We start from the raw sequence: 17,572 nt of genomic DNA on the forward strand, positions 1-17,572 counted from the left end.
AAATTAAAAAATAAAAAATAAAAATAAAATACTTGTTCATTTCCCACTCCTTTCATAAGATTGCTCTTATAATTACCTGACATGTGATGAGAAGTCTGAGAAAGAGTGCTTTGCTGTGGGTAAGAAAAGAGCCCTGCCTTACAGCTGAATGAAAAATGAATCTCACTGAAGGAGATAAATCTGCCTATGTTTGTGTCCTTGTTTTTAGGTGGATTATATATTTACGGACAAGACCGGAACACTCACGGAAAATAGCATGGAATTCATTGAGTGCTGCATAGATGGGCACAAGTATAAAGGAGTAGCTCAGGAGGCTGATGGACTCTCTGAAACTGATGGACCCTTAACATATTTTGACAAAGCAGATAAGGTGGCATTTTCTGAATTACCATTTTACTTTGAAAAATCAATCTATGTGTGCATGTGTTAACTTCATGTAGTAGAAATGAAGAATCCAAATGCATGACATAGACTTGAGAATGACTACTCATTCTTTTGACTTCTACTTTCTGGTTTCACTAACACCTCTGGAAATTGCAAATAAGTAGAATGTATAGATAGGGAAGATTGGGAGAAATGGCTTTTGGGTAAAAATTTCACTGGCCTGTCCGTATGATCATAATTCTTTATGCTTTGTCTTTGAAAATAATGTGCTGCTCCAAGAACGAAGTCTTTTCAGATCACTCGAATCCCAGGAGTGTCTGAACGTTAAATGAACCCAAGTCTCCCTGCACCTGAGCCATTGCCAGATTCTGAATTAGATCCTGAATGAACTCTTTTAGACCATAAAGAATTCACTGATTTAGTATTAGGTGGCACTACAGTAGCCTGAATGAGTTAACACAGCCCCTAGGGTATGTTAGCTGAGAACCAGGGTTGCCGGTAGGTACAAGGGAGGATATATAGCTCATTTGAGTACTAGGGATTTAGAACTTTCTGCTACTCAGCTTGCTGGAGGTTATAACATTTTCTCACATTAATACCTTTTCTCTGTTCGCTGACTACCAAGTGATCAAAGGGAAAATAATTGAGTCATTTTTCTGTTACTGTTCAACAGAACCGAGAAGAGCTCTTTCTGCGTGCCTTGTGTTTATGTCATACTGTAGAAATTAAAACAAATGATGCTGTTGATGGACCTACAGAATCAGCCAAATTAACTTACATGTCCTCTTCACCAGATGAAATTGCTTTGGTGAAAGGAGCTAAAAAGTAAGCATTTCTGTTATGCTATGTGAATAAATTGAAGAGATCTGTACAGCGTTGTAGCGGTAGTTAACAACACACTTTTTTGCCCTTCGAAATTTGTTAAGAGGGTAGATCTTATGGTAAGCAAGTTCTGTACCGCAAACAGAACACCAGTGGGACACAGAGAAGCTTTGAGAGGTGTGGGATATGTCTCTTCCCTTGCTTGTGGCAGTGACCTCATGGCTGTTTGCATGTGTCCAGGCTTCTCAAATTGCACACATGAAATATGTTTAGTTCTTGGCATGTCAGTCATACCTCAATAAGGCTGTTTTATCAACCCCGAGATACATTATAGAGAAATACATTAGCATTTTTGAAGAGTTAAAAAAAATATGCACTTTTACTTCTGAGAAAGTGAAAACACTGGAGAACCAGGGTTGCTTTTTCTCTGTTTGCTTCAATAACCTTATCTTATAAATATTCTTTAATAAAAGGCCGAACTGCTTTATCTGAAAGTTTGTGAAAAATTCCCCAAACCTAACCAATTAAGACCAAAAAGGAAACGGCAATGCATAGATGTAACTTGCATGACTATTTATGCATGCCAACCAGAAGTCCAAATGTTCATATCGGATTTTGCAAATTATATAACCGTGGCCACTTTTTGCACAACACATGTTATTTCTGAAGTGCTCTCAGCAATTTTGACGTCATTTTGTTACTGACAGTCCTGTTCTACCCTTGAGGCCTGAGATGATTAAGTGGTTAAAAGGTCACCCAATATGTTTGCTACAGAATTGGAATTACAAATTGCCTCTTGATCACAAGTCGTGACTAGGCTTCCACTTCCTCTTTGCTACCCTCTTAGCCATTAAAGGCAAGTCTAGTTATAGACTGAGATTTTATTCCACATAAGAGAGAAAAAACAGTAAACCAAGTATGCAGAACCCCAGGGCAAGGGAAAATTAATTGTTCTTAAGAGATACACAAAGGTCTTTTTGTTGTTTTGGACAGGTATGGGTTCACATTTGTAGGAATTCGGAATGGCCACATGAGAATAGAGAACCAAAGAAAGGAAATAGAAGAGTAAGTAGCACTGTGTGTTTGATGTTTATCACGTCTTAACCCTACCATCAACCTTGGATGGATTTAGGAAGGGCAGCAAAGGAAACTTATTACATCTATAAATGCCTAAGACTCTGCTGTTTCCCAGTTGGAGTTTTACGTAAATATAGTTGGAGTAGAAGATATTTTTCATAGAATAATACAAACTGGGACTTGAGGTGGAAGTTATTCCTATTTGGTTCACATACGGGGCCAGTAGCCTGAATGAGGGTCTGCCTGGACTTTCTTTCTGAAACTTAGATGCCAATTTTAGGTCTCCCAACACAATGCTGCTAGAAAAATCCATAAACACGCATGAGACCTTCTGCCGCCTAGAACGCAGCCAGTCACTCTGGGATTGCAAGCTCGGCCAATCATGGTGGCTTTGGGGCAGAAACTTCGTCTTGTTCTTGGTGCTCAAGTGTGAGCCCCAGGGCATGTCCCCTGATGCACCAGTGTTTTGGTGTTTTTCCTACAGAGATCCCAACGAACAAAACCACGTTGGGCTTAATAGCAGGTTTTAATTAGGCTCTGTGATTAATTGAATTCCTTCATCTGAACTTGAAATGTAATTACCTTATCTGACTTCCATTCTGACCCCTAGCATCTCATGAGACCCACCTCAGAAACCTGTGGTAGGTATAGATGTGTTTGGGGAATGTGCCCCTTTGGGAAGTGATGCTTAGAAGCCAGGCGGAAGGCCCTTTGGCCTGACTCCCAGAAGCCCAGAATCATTATTAGAGTCCAGATTCTAGCCAGTTCACAATAATGCCCCCATCTGGTCAACACCAAATGATAGGCTACATGTAGATCTCTTATTTACTCATATACACATCCCAGAACCAGTGACCTCACTCCCATCAAAAATAGGTTTCATGGTAAATATTTTTAGGTCAAATACTTGCATCCAAGTTGTTTATTGTCAAAATGTATTTCCCCACACTTTTGTAATAATCAACTCTAATTTTTATCCTTCTGCATTCTTTCATCTGATTTACTAGCTCAGCACAAATCTGATCATACCATTCCACTGTCAATGGAGTTCCGTTGCTCTTAGGATAAAATTCCAAATCTCTGCAATGGCTCACAATGTTCTCAGCTCCCAGCCTGTGCTTACCCCTCTGGCTGTGCCCCTATCAACTAAGTTTCAAGCTTTAGTGAACTACTTTGCACATGCCCTTTTCTCTACTCAGAATGCCATGACACCCCTTCTTCATCATGTCACTCCTGCCGAATACAGCCCAGGCACTGCCTCTTCCAGGAAGCCTTCCTTCAGATATCTTCCTTCTGTGCTTTCACATCTTCCCTGTGAGTTCCCTTATGATAGTGTATGGCAGATTGAGAGACAGTCATCTCATTACCCTCTGCTTCCCTTATCACACGATGAGCCTTTGGAGGGAAGGTACTAGGGCAGATTCATGTCTGTTTTCCAGTACGTAGTGTTGTGGTTGACACCTAATAAGCACCCCATTAATGTTTAAAATAATTGGCAGAAGGGCACTATTTCTAGACTCCTCCAAAATGGCCTGGCTGGGCAGCTCTTTGTCTGCCATTCCTATGTACTCACTCTCTCCTTAACCATTTTCAGTAATCTAATGGGAGGATGTAGATCTCCCTTAACCAAAGAGACACAATGGAATGTTCCAGTTGTGCACACGGCCAGCAGCCGTTACCAAAAGGAGAGAACTCTATTCAGGATGTTTCTATGGTTTGTTTTTCCCAGCGTGGTCTAGGTATTTTCTTTTTCTCATTTTTCTCCTCATAAAGGTATGAACTTCTTCACACCTTAAACTTCGATTCTGTCCGTCGTCGTATGAGTGTAATTGTGAAGACTCAAGCAGGTATACATACGTTTTAAAAACTTGACGTTTTTTTCTCTTTCCACTTGTAGATTTGTATGTTGATGAGTTATTTTAAGTAAGGAAAACTTTTCGTGTAGTAATAGATGACTGCCCAAAGTCCTGCAGGGCAGTAACTTCTGTGTATGCCTTGATGTATTTATATAAGCACATATGTTCAGTTTGCCCAATTGTCAGGGGCAGAACCCCTCATGTGACAGTCTATGCTTTTTCTTGGAAACTGAGCTGTGTTCTTCAGTCCTGAGTGTCAAACAGAAATTGAAAATGGGACTTTTTTATAGTTGTGGTCCTGACCAATCACCAATAATGTCTACATGCAGCAGCCCAGGACATTTGGATGGTTTGAGATTAACTGAACTAGCAGTGAGATTCATGAGTGTAGAGAGTTGCTGGATCTTCCTGCCTACCTACCCCATTCCCCACTGCTTAACACTTCCAGGGAACGGGCAAGCTAGGGATGACTGAGGGCCAGACTGCTGGGAAAGGGTATTTTGGCTTTATTCCAGCATGCTAGGCTCTTTGATAGAGTGAAGAAGCATGCCCTTTGCATTGGAACCAGTACCACCATCCTAGGGTTCCCCCATGTCCTTTGGAGGAGCCATGGTGGCTCTCTTCTGGTCAGATTGAGTAAGAGCCATGGGGGAGCACTCCTGCCTTATTCGTGGGCTCCCAGATGCCTCTGTGTGTGTGTGTGTGTGTGTGTGTGTGTGTGTGTGTGTGTGTCAAATAGAGACTGTGGTTGTCTCCAGGTGGTTATTCAAAATTTCCTTGATTTTATATCCTGATAATTTACTTTTTAGTGTCAAATCGATCCCAAACTCCTTAGTGTGAGAATGAGAAGATATAGACAGCCCGTTGAGGGAACATCCCCCATTTGATTCATACTTTTGGTGTGATTGCTAGGTCATTACATTGATTTCATTATGTGAATGCCAGATTTGTTTTGTGACTTTTTGTTTTGTTTTGTGACTTTTAAACACATTATGGATGTGTGAGAGAAAATTAGAAAAGAAAACCACTTAATCTTTGAAATATTTGGTGTTCTTAAGTTACATATGCACATATGCATTCTATTGCAAATGGTGTGATGTCTGGGCAAGTGGTCTGCCAAGGGCCTTGACCTCAGAGCTGTGCTTCTTTTTAACTTCTTGAACTCAGCATTTTGCCTTATAATGTGAAGTGTCTTTCTTAATGCTCAATCATGACTACTTTGCTGAATGCATAGACTAATAAAAAGCCATACTTGTACTAGCATTCTACAGTGCTTTTTTTCAAATTTCCAGGAAAAACTGCCCAGCTGCTGTTTTGAAAGCAACCTCTGTAGTTCATTCGAGATGATTTTATCTCATTTGTACTTGAGTTTGGTCCTTGACATCTGTAGATGCCATGTTTGCCCTTTCAGCCATGCTTGACAATATTTTCAAAGAGAACTCAGAAGCAACTACTTGACATAAGTACAGTCTTCCATGATTCACTGAAAGGAAGTATGTTTTAACAGAGGTACTTGTACACTCTGAGTTATTACTTGTATCCATATTGGTCTTAAAGGGTAGTGATCATTGTCCTATAGTAGTAAAGGTCAAGATGTCCCATTCCATTTGGGTGAGCATTGCAGGCAGACTCAGGATATTAAGCAGCTGGGTGAGAGAGGCCACTTTAATAGTTGTCTGTTGTAAAAAAAAAAAAAAAAAAGTTGTCTGTTGTTAAAATCCCAATACCAGTCTTAAAATTCTAAGTTGAGTAATTGTTTTTTTATTTATTTTAGGAGACATACTTCTCTTTTGTAAAGGAGCAGATTCAGCGGTTTTCCCTAGGGTGCAAAATCATGAAATTGAGTTAACTAAAGCCCATGTGGAACGTAATGCAATGGTGAGTCTATATATCCCTCTAGAAATGCTGAAGATGGCTATTTTATGGGATTGCTATTTAAATGTTTAAATAAATTTTAGCTTACTTTATGGTCTATTTTTATATTGAGGGATTTAGTAATACTGTCTTCCTTGTTTAATGTAAAACATAATCCTGGAGCAAGTTTCTGTTCATAATTTGCAGACTTGAAGACTTTTCAAGAATCTTTGGTTTATGTTCTGCTTTTTTTTTTCTCTAAGAGCTATTATTTTGTTATTCTGAACCTAATTGAATGTTACTTTTTTAGTTGCAATCTGTTAGTGTTTTTTTAACTAAACATGTATCAGATTCTTTTGTACAGTGAAGCAAGAGTATTTAAAGAGAGTGTGGGATTTTTTTTTCAATTATTTGGATAACTAGAGATCTCCTACTTTGCTTCTAGGATGGGTACCGGACACTTTGCGTAGCCTTCAAAGAAATTGCTCCAGATGATTATGAAAGAATTAACAGACAGCTCATAGAGGCAAAAATGGCCTTACAAGACAGAGAAGAAAAAATGGAAAAGGTTTTTGATGATATTGAGACAAACATGAATTTGATTGGAGCCACTGCAGTGGAAGACAAGTAATTACAAATGATATTCTTATTATTTTAATGACCTGTCATTTAGGGTGGTATTTGTCCAGATTGGTAATTGATTCTCAAATTTTGAAATCTTTTTGTTCACATCTGTTGATAGATTAGACTTTGAATTATTTGTGGGAATGATTTTTTTTTAAAGTTTAACATTTTCATTAGGTGGGATTTTTTTAAGTCAAATATTTGTAGCTTAGAAGAATGAATCTGTCATCTCTAAGATCTTTTGAATGTTTACAAAGCCATCCATTTATTTATGCAGATATTTATGAAATAGACATATTGAGAGCTTTGTGCTAGAGGCATCATTTGAGCTGGTACCTGATAGAATTGGTAAGATTTTGACAGACAGAAATGAGCAGAAAGGAAATTCAAGTCAGAGCAAACAACATGAACTCAGTCTAACCTCGTTCAACAGGTTAGACCATGTTTTCACATACTTTCAAATAATTTGCTTTAATTCTTCAGGCTGAGCTCCACTAGACATGATTGTAAGGGGGGATCGATCCTTGGGTGGCTCAGCGGTTTAACGCCTGCCTTCCTCCCGGGGCGTGATCCTGGAGTCCCGGGATCGAGTCCCATGTCGAGCTCCCTGCATGGAGCCTGCTTCTCCCTCTGCCTGTGTCTCTGCCTCTCTCTCTCTCTCTCTCTCTTTCATGAATTTAAAAACCAAAAAACATGATTGTAAGGTTCCAGCATTGATCTACCTGAAAGAAGACATTTTAGACTCTTAGTATTTTAGGAGTTTAAAGAAATTATAAATGCAAATTATGAGACCTAACAAAAAGTTATAAACACATACACACACATATACATATATATACGTATGTATATGTATATACACATATATACATATGTGTATGTATGTATATATACACATACATACGTACACATACACACGTACACATGCACATTGGAAGCTTTTATAGATATATATATACACACACACACACACACACATATCCACATCCACATTGGAAGCTTTTGAAATTTTAATAGGATTCATTTAGTCTAATTTCTTTGTTATTCTCTGGTGGATAGGAACTCAAAGAAAGTATTCTACTTTCCTTACATTTCAGATTTATGCTTAAATTCTCTCTTGGGATGGTTGGCTTTCCTGGTCTTAAAGCTCCTCAGCAATGGAGATTCACTAACTTCCCTTGGTATCTCACTAGAATGTGTTTGGCTCTTTCCAATTTGAACCATGTTAAGTATTTGTATGGTGAGATATAAAATATAATGAATTACATTAAAGTGACAGTGAATAAGAATGTTTGGTGAGTTCATGAACATTTTAGCTAAGAGTATGACTCTCCATTCTAGCATTGGATACCAGTTATTTAAAGAGATGTCATTAATTTTTCCAGACCACGTTGTTCGAAATTCATTTTAGTAAGTAAAACTATGTCAGAGAGAACATGCTCAGAAAGAGTAGAGGATATATGAGAAAACCAGCTGATAACATGTCAGGACTCTGTAATTGTGTGAATTGTAAAAATATTCTCTTTTGTAAGCCTTCTTGCAGAATCTCTATCCAGAATTTTTAAGGATAACAAGGTTTCCTTTGTGTTCTCAGGCTACAGGATCAAGCAGCTGAGACCATTGAAGCTCTGCATGCAGCAGGTCTGAAAGTCTGGGTGCTTACTGGGGACAAGATGGAGACGGCCAAATCCACCTGCTATGCGTGCCGCCTTTTCCAAACCAGCACTGAGCTCTTGGAACTGACTACAAAAACGATCGAAGAAAGTGAAAGGAAAGAAGATCGATTACATGAATTGTTGATAGAATATCGTAAGAAGTTGCTGCATGATTTTCCTAAAAGTACTAGAAGCCTTAAAAAGTAAGAAAGTGCATCAGTTTCTTATATTTAGGCATGAGTACAAATGTAAATCACAGCTGTTTATGCAGAAGGCTCCATTTTCTATGATTTATCATTCTTTGTTTGCAGATGTTTTATCCTTATGAGTTATTAAAACTCATAAGGACTTAGCCAATGAGGTCATTTAATATTATTTAGTACTTTGCACCACCCTTTTAATTTAAAAGAAAATCCTATATTTCTCAAGGTTTAGAAAAGTAGTTCAGTTTCTTCATGTTTAGGGTTTGAGTATTTAACCCTGATCCTCTGACCTGATCCATGTCAAGAAAAAAATGCTCCTTTTTGTGGTCTCTTAAATTGAATGTAATGAAACCAGTCTCTGTAGCATTTTCCATGTAATTTGAAGTCCTGGAGCCATTTCCTCTGTAGATTTTCACGCACCAGAACTCCAAAGAGAACCAAATGCCTGTTAATAACATGGCCACTTCAACTCTGCTTTCAACTAGCTGCTTAGGAAGAACTTGTAGAACTTAAAGGTCTCAAGGAAAGCCACTGATGCAGAATAATTCAGTGCCCAGAGATCATTGACCAAGGCTCTAAACCAGTTGCTGGACTTTACTATGGCCATAAGCAAATCAGTTGCTTCTTCTGGAATGCTATAGGATGTGCCTACACTAAATCCAAAGACCCCTAGATGATGATACTCTGCATTTCTTGAGTATACTCTCTGTGTCAGGATCCACATTTAGCATTTTATAGAATTATTCTCATTTCATCTTCATCACAACCTGGCAAGGCTATCTTATTTTTTTCATTTTTACAGATAGAGTATGGCTCAGACAGATGCAGTAACTTAGTCAAGATCACACAGCTAATAACAGGTAGAGCAAGTCTATCCAATTCCAGAGCCCATGCATTTAACAGCTGTGCTCTGTCTGGATCCTCGTCTCTGGTGCTTAAACAAGCTCTACAAGTGATTTCCCTGCATTCATGAGGCTATGGCCAATTTTAAACCAGCTGTTGTTCTTCTGGCACTTGGGCATCAGTGAGCATTAAACATGGTTTTACTAGTTGCCTGTCATAAATGTTTCCTTCCTTTAGCCAAATGGTATGTATAAAGGCAGTTCAAATTATATTTTACTTGTCCATTTGTCTTACTCTGCTGTGGCTAACATAACAAAATACCATAGACTGGGTGGCTCAAACAGTAGAAACTTATTTCTCATATATCTGGAGTCTAGAAGTCCAAGGTCAGGGTGCCAGTAGAGTCGAGTTCTGTTGAGGCCCCTCTTTCTGGAAAGCTACCATCTCATCTTTGCATGGCACAGAGATGACATTCTGGTATCTCTTCTTCTAAGGGCACTAATCTCATCATAAAGGCTCCACCCCCATGAGTTCACTTAAACCATGTCACTTCCCAAAAGGCTCCATCACAACTGGTGGTGAGAACTTAAACATAGGACTTTGCAGGGGAGTAGGAGCAGGGGGTGCATGGGACACAGTTCAGCCCATAGCACCATTCAGCAGCTCCCGGGCACTTTTGTAAAAGCTGAGGCTTATGAAAAACTTACCTCCCCATCTCAAAATATTCCCTCTTGCGGTTCATCTATTTGGAGTTGGGCACAGACTTCCCTCGGGTTATATAAGCATCAGACCCAGAATCACTTTTGTCAGCTTCTGCTTCTTTGTCCCTCACACTTCAGATCAGCCATCAAGCCTTATTCAGGTTTCCTTTCTCACCATGAGTGCTCCACTCCAAATTCCCAGCAATTCATGCCCTGAATCCCGTAAGTCCCTCTGCCAGACGAGTGGTTCTCCATTATACACAGAATGAGGCCACATAAAAGGCCTCCAGTGACCTTTTCCACTGCTGTCCTCGTGCACCATGGTGCACGTTCTCTCCCGTCACCTCATTCTGCCCTGGCTTTCAGCTCCACTGTTCTTTCCTGTGTGTATTTATTGTCCCAAGCTCTGTCTGGACGTGAGCCATCTCATATCTTGTTTGCGTGTGTTCTCTCGTGTATACTTCGGTCACCTCAAGGAGCTTTTCCTGTTCTCCAGGGAAGGATTAGTTCATGATCCTTCCCACTCTTTTCATGTGTCCTACTTAGAGTTGATGTTTATAAATATCGCTTAATTGATACTGAGCCACCGTTCTCTGCACATTAAGTTAGCTCTGTGGGTAGACAAGCAAAGGAGAACATGTGATTGATCTCTCTTTGATTAGTGAACAAAACATGCTTCTGAAATGATGAAGCAGGGGATCCCTGGGTGGCTCAGTGGTTTAGTGCCTGCTTTTGGCCGAAGGCGAGATGCTGGAGTCCCGGGATCGAGTCCCACGTCGGGCTCCCTGCGTGGAGCCTGCTTCTCCCTCTCCCCCCTCCTCTGTCTCTCATGAATAAATAAATAAAATCTTTAAAATAAAATAAAATGATGAAGCAGAATATGGACAAGTAGAAAATACTATAGTGTTAGAATACACCAGGGGAATATGGAATAAAGGAAAGAGGAGGCATGTTGGACTCTCAGGCCTGAAACGTTTGGTCCATAAAACAGCAGCTCCATTAGTTCTAGGAGCTTGTCAGAAAGGGAGAATCTCCTGTCCCCCCACAAACCTAGTGAGTCAGAATCAACACTTGAACAAAAGTCTCAGGAATTTTCACAAGATTCCCTTAAACATTAAGTTTCAGGAAGCCTAAAATTAGACAAATGAATCAATAATGATGACATCGTGCTGTGTCTAATACTTACGCAGCAGTGGAGCTGAAATGGCATCCAAGATTCCCTGCGTAAAAATGGCTTAATCACTGTTTTCTTCTTAATTACAAAAAAAATGAAATATTAATTGGTAGAATTTTCTCGGTTGTAAGTTCTCCCTCCTATGTTTTCTATGTTTTTTTTTAAAGATTTATTTATTTTAGAGACAAAGAGGGGGCATGCATGTCGGGGGTCGGGGTGCGTGTGTAGAGGGAGAGAGGAACCTTAGCAGACTGAGCATGGAGCCCAATGTGGGGTTCGATCTCATGACCCTGAGATCATGACCTGAGGCAAAACCAAGAGTCGGCCGCTTGACCTAACTGTGCCACCCAGGCACCCCTCCCATATGTTTTTCTTAAGCACTTGGCACCTGTTATATTTGTCTTTCCTGGCACCCAATATCTCTTAGTCGTCCTGGCTATGCATGAGAATCACCTACAGGGCTTTCTGAAACATAGACCTATAAATAACCAAGCACTGCCCAAGATACTCTGATTTAATTTGTCTGGGAATAGACCTCAGGCATGGGCCATTTTTTAAAGCTGCCCAGATAAGTCTAGTGGGAAGGCTATGGTTGAGAAGCACTAATCCAGTATAAAATGATACTTCTTTAAGGAACATATATCATTATCATATGGTATTTTTTAATGAACACCATGTCTTTTAGGTGCCCCATCATTTTTGAGAAGCCAGGTCTATTGACAGGCTTTGTCGTTCAGGAAAAGGTCTTCTGTGATTTGTAGACAAAGCCATTTTGTCTTTTTCTTGTATCATTAAGCAGTTTTCAGACTGATGGTCTGTCTTCATCCCAGAGTCTGACTGACTGATCTGTAATTTCTATAATTCACCTTGAGTTTCCTACAGAGACTGGCTGCTAAATGTCCATTATTTTTATACCTTTTAGAACTTTGAATCTATATGGGCAACTTGGGTCTCAAAGATGTCATGGAAAAAATCTCTGTTGTGCCATTATCAGACAGTTGCTTCTTTACAGCTTATAGGTTCAGGAACCAGATTGATGATGACTCTTATGTGAGACCCTCCTCTTTGTGGTTTTAAAAAACATCAAGTTTCTGGGGCACCTGGGTGGCCTCTGCCTTTGGCTCAGGGCGTGATCCTGGGGTCCAGGAATCAAGTCCCACATCGGGCTCCCTGCCAGGAACCTGCTTCTCCCTCTTCCTATGTCCCTGCCTCTTTCTGTGTCTCTCATGAATAAATAAATAAAATCTTAAACACACACACACACACACACACACACACACACACATATCAGGTTTCTAAATAGGAATGTATAGGAGATTCAGTGACAGCATTGTTTTTCTTTTCCAGAGCATGGACAGAACATCAGGAATATGGATTGATCATCGATGGCTCCACATTGTCACTCATATTAAATTCTAGTCAAGACTCCAGCTCTAACAACTACAAAAGCATTTTCTTACAGATATGCATGAAGTGCACTGCAGTGCTCTGCTGTCGGATGGCACCATTACAGAAAGCCCAGGTAAGTGGCTATTGGTTCATGTTCCGTTCCGGGCATTTCTATACATGTGTGTGCAAATGTTCACTTTTAATTTCTTTCTTCACGCAGCCCTTTTTACCTTATTCCATCTTTTTGGGATAAGCAGGCTGCTGCTTCTTTGCGGTCAGATTCAGAGGTCTGCCCAGCACTTTGAATTAACCCGTGCCTCTTGTCCCCTCGAGCTGGGTGTCCTGTTCCTTGCCTTCCACGCTTCTCTCCTGAGTGGTTGGCGCGGGCTGCCCCCGTAGCACCGCTCGTCGCTCCCCTGTTACATCAGCCCTGTGTGTTCCTTCTTCTCCTCCCATCCCCCTGGGGCTCCTAGAGGAGAGCAGCAGCCTCCTTGCCAGATCTGCTGCGCCTTCTTGTGTTTTGCCCCTCGTTTCTCTGCTGCATTTAAGGCCATCAGTAATATCCTCCTTAGAACTTTCCTCCCTTACTTTCTGTCTCTGGTCCACATCTTGACTTTTTTTTTGTCCTACTTGGCAACCTAGTGCCTTTTTATTTTGTTTCATCTTCTCACTTCTCACTAATTATCATTTTTCTCTGGGGCTAAGTCTTCCTTCTGCTTTTCACTTAGAGCCTGTCTCTAAACAGGAATTTCTGGGGCTCTCATTGATAGTCTCTGCTACTGACTTTGCCTCTCCGTGAAATCTACCTTGAGCTGCCTGCTAGACAGCTCCACATGGACTCCCCCCGCCCCCCCCCCCCCCCCCCCCCCCCGTCATATTAAATTCCAGTGTCCAAGACAGATCTTCTCATTTTCTCCCTCGGGCCATTTCTCTCACTTGTCTTCATTAATCTTGTCACCAGTGCCACGTTTCTTTTGCTCCCTACGTCACCAGACTATCTCTGACCCGTCTCTTCTCCCCCACTCTGTATATAGTCGGTGCGCCCCATTGACCCTATACCTTTTGTCACAGATCTCATTTGGGGCATCTTTGTAAGTCTCACTTCCGTGCCAGCCTGAGCCCAGTGACTTCTCACACCGACTCTGTGATTCAGGCTCCTCGTTAGCCTCCTGGCTTTTGCCCTTCCCCCTCCAGTCTCTTGCCACGCTCCCCAGTTAATCTCGTTAAAACACCACTTCTCCCATTATATGTTCTCACTCGGATGCTGTCATGGTTTCCTAGTCTATGAGGACGAGGGGCAGGTGACTCTGGCACATGGGCTCGCCCCTGCTGGCACTTACCATGTCTCCACATGCTCTGTGTCCATTGTCCTTCCCATGGCCAGCCTGAATCCTCTCCACTCCTGGTGGTGGTTCCTCCCTGTGTGTCCCTTCCACTTGCCAGGCTCACACAACCTCCGAAGCCTTCCTCATCTGGAACTCTCTCTGAATTCCTTTTGGCCTAACAGAAGTTTTACTCATAATTAAACCCAATTCCATGGCCACCTCCCAAATGCTGTTGTCTCCAGCTCCCCCAGCCCATGTGGATCTGCTTCACCTTACTTTTCTGCACTTGGTACCAAGACCCTTAGAGTCTCTTACAGATTTTTCACTGCTCTGTGCACTGTATTCTTTCACATGTGTCACTCTTGCTTCTCCATTTTCTTCAGCTGCCTGCTCTAGACTCAAGGAATGGCTGTGTCTTTGGTTCGTCCTTTATCCAAACCCTACTCCCTACGTCACACACACATGGACACGCACGTGCACACACAGCCCACCCTAATTTAGGGCATTGTCTCAGTCTACTTTCTTTTCACTCTTGATCACCACCACAATCATGCTCTTCTTTTTTTTCTTCAACCTTCAGAGCTTTGGTTAGCTCCAGCTGAGGAAGTAGATCCTACCAGAACCACATCCATAGAAATTGTCCCTTTAGTCAGAGACAGTCTCTCTCTTCATTTTTCCTACGTTGATTGTCTGTTGCTCAAATTGCTCACTAGGATTCCAGCTACTCTGCTACCCAGGCAGTTAGTTATTTGAATTCCTGACCTTGTACTGCATTTCCCACCCAGAATATGGAGCCTCCCTGTAGTTCAATCCTGGACCTATTTTATTTCCTTTGCTCTAGTCCCATCTTCCAGGACATCGCCTACTCCTCTGTCATGTCCATGTATGTGTTTTTCTTTTCTTTTTTTTTTTTTTGTTTGTTTTTTGTTTTTTGTTTTTTGTTTTTTTTTTTCATGTATGTGTTTTTCTAGTTACTTCTCCAATCCAGATAGTTGGCAGGCGAGAATTCTACCACTGAACCACCAATGCTAATCCAGATACTTGGGATTCTGCTTCACTTCTCCAGCTGCTTACTGGATACATGTCCTTGGCTGTGTCATTATCAGCTCAACTCAGCTTTCTTTACAGCTCATCATCTTCCTTGTCTTCTGCAGCAATTACTGAGTTCACTGTCCTTCTAGCGTTCTAGACTCAGAACTTTGAAATCTGTGTTGACTTCCCCCATGCTTTACCCCTCCCATGTGGTATCAGTCACCAAATTCTGTCCATTTTCGAGTATGTTGTCTTTTTCATCTTTTCTTTCCTTACAGGCACAGGCCTTTTTTTTTTTTTAAGGTTTTATTTATTTATTCATGAGAGACACAGAGAAAGAGGCAGAGACATAGGCAGAGGGAGAAGCAGGCTCCCTATGGGGAGCCTGATGCAGGACTCAATCCCAGGACCCCGGGATCACACCCTGGGCCAAAGGCAGACGTTCAACCACTGAGCCATCCAGGCATCCCACAGGCACAGGCCTGTAGCTAGCCACCTAACTTGGCTCTTTGCCTGCAGCCTTGCTTTTTCTTCCTGTTCTTCCTACACCTCGCTCCCACTTTGATAATATCACTGCCTGTTGATCTGGGCCCAGGTACACCTGTCCATGCCCCCTCTATGAAAACTCATTGATCTGGTCAAGTCAGTCTGTCTTCTGAGCATATATTGTACTTAACCTGGGCGTGTGCCTTGGATCATGCCATTCTCCCTCTCTCTGGAATATTCCTCCAAGCCCCTTTTCCCCATCCGTGCAAATCTTTAACCATCTTTCATCAGTTAGATAAAGTTACCCTTCCTTCTGTAAAATCATTCCTGATTACTCTGGCATGTAGTCTCCTCTCCCTTCTCTGGCATCCAGGGCTTTCTTGGGTGGACAACTTAGATGACAGTGTTGTATTCCCTTGCACAGATACTTCACACTGTTGGCATTTCTTGTTAATCTGATTACCTAATATTCCCCTACTTATTCCCTATCTCTACTTTTCCATGACATGTTTCTTAAGGTGTGTGACCAGCCTTCTGTCTTTTCTTGGATGTTTGCACATTGTGTTGTGTGCAGTTGTAGTTGATCGATAAATCGTTTTTGGCAAATTGATTTCTTTCTCATGAAGCTGTCTTAGAGGTTGAGAAGTTCTTAATCCAGGTGACCCAGGGCACAGTTTTAAAAAAAACATGTTTATCTATCTAAATCTTTCATGATGTTATAGTCCATGACTATATGTCTTTTTATCTTTCCACAAGGATGACCTTTAATATTCTTAACCTATATTTTTATGCACAAGCTGTCACCCTCGATAATTTTATTGCCTTCCCTAGTCCTTTCCTGGCTGCAATTTTTCTTTCTTGAGGTGCAAATTATGACTTTACTAGTATTACAGGTGCAGTGAGGTTAACCAGGATTATGTAGCCCATCAAAAACACATTTAGTTCAAGGTCTTTAATTTTGTCTTTCACTTATTTACAGATTATTTCTAAGAGTCTCTAAAAATTTCTGAAAAGAACCAAGTTGAGGGAGGGAATGGAATAGGGGAAAGCTGGCATTTCACAATAACAGCGTTTTTGTGTTCAATGGAATTGGATGTTGGTTTTTATATGTTACTTAGTACAACTAAAACCTGCTAAATTTTGTTTAAAGAAAAAACTATGGGGTGGCTTAGCCTCGTGTCAATTATTTTTAATCACTTATTGTTGAAAATGGATCTTATTTATGTTAACTGCTGAAAGCAATTCTGAGGACAGAATTTCTGCAAGGCATTAGTTTAGCTTCTGCATTATATACACTTTTTTTAAAACTGCCAGATTCTAGAAGGGTTTGAGGGGGGACACGAAAAGCAGTCATTGTCTATAACATAGGGTGGTGGGAGGGCAGCTGCTCCCCCAGTAGACTTCCACAAGTGATTCCAGCAGAAGATTTCTTTTATTTGGTACCTGCCATGAGCACAGCTGTGAGCTGCATTGTGCCCTTGACACATCTTGAAGAGACGTTCAGAATAGTGACTGGCATTATACACATAGCTCAGGGAAGTTTCCGCAGATCCCACCACCATTAAGATGCCCCCATTTAAAAACACAGATAACCTGCCCAAGAGTTTAAATCATATTGGGTTTGGGAGATTTCATAGTTTATTTGGCAGCTGGATGTGTGTAAGAATTTGCCATTAGGGAAGACCCTGGGAATATGAGAATGCACCGAAGGGAATGGTTGGGTCTGTAGGGAAGAGAGCTGGAGAGGTTCTAGAAGCATTGTTCTCTTACTTCCCACTCTTATTCCAGTAGCCCTATGCATGTTACCTCAAATGAGCTTTCTGGTCTTCACTGTCACACTCAACATGTCATCTGAAAGGATGCGTGGAGTGATGACAAAAGAGGGGGAAACACTTTAGCCTCTGGTATAGGTAGGAGACAAGGTTTTCTGACACTTCGTATATGCCTGGAACCAAGAAAAAAAATGGGCACTGGTGTTATATTTGAAAAACTGTGTTCTTTTACCTCTGAGAATTCAAAGCTATCGTACATATATGCACAAACTACCTTTCTGCTTGTGTGCAAGGCCTCCATTGGCAAGTGTGAATGAGGCATATACCTGCAATGTAGTAGTCTCACATTCTGCTTTGACCTTCTCTGTACCTCTTTTG

At 41.1% G+C, this 17,572-nt stretch overlaps 1 protein-coding gene across 8 annotated transcripts in view; it reads left to right on the forward strand.

Moving 5' to 3' along the window:
• ATP11C (ATPase phospholipid transporting 11C (ATP11C blood group)) overlaps positions 1-17,572 on the forward strand; it is a 194,406-nt gene that overhangs the window by 134,825 nt on the left and 42,009 nt on the right. For all 8 annotated transcript variants that reach the window (XR_013374938.1, XR_013374937.1, XM_077889005.1 and 5 more), the window contains 8 exons: positions 209-370; positions 1,058-1,209; positions 2,200-2,271; positions 4,057-4,130; positions 5,914-6,017; positions 6,439-6,620; positions 8,209-8,472; positions 12,538-12,712. Coding sequence is in view for 6 of the 8 variants with exons in the window: in XM_077889005.1 (XP_077745131.1) it covers positions 209-370; positions 1,058-1,209; positions 2,200-2,271; positions 4,057-4,130; positions 5,914-6,017; positions 6,439-6,620; positions 8,209-8,472; positions 12,538-12,712 (1,185 nt within the window). In the remaining 2 variants the exon portion in view is untranslated. The remainder of the gene's footprint in view (positions 1-208; positions 371-1,057; positions 1,210-2,199; positions 2,272-4,056; positions 4,131-5,913; positions 6,018-6,438; positions 6,621-8,208; positions 8,473-12,537; positions 12,713-17,572) is intronic.

Source organism: Canis aureus, chromosome X (assembly GCF_053574225.1).
Source record: "Canis aureus isolate CA01 chromosome X, VMU_Caureus_v.1.0, whole genome shotgun sequence".
NCBI lineage: Eukaryota > Metazoa > Chordata > Mammalia > Carnivora > Canidae > Canis > Canis aureus.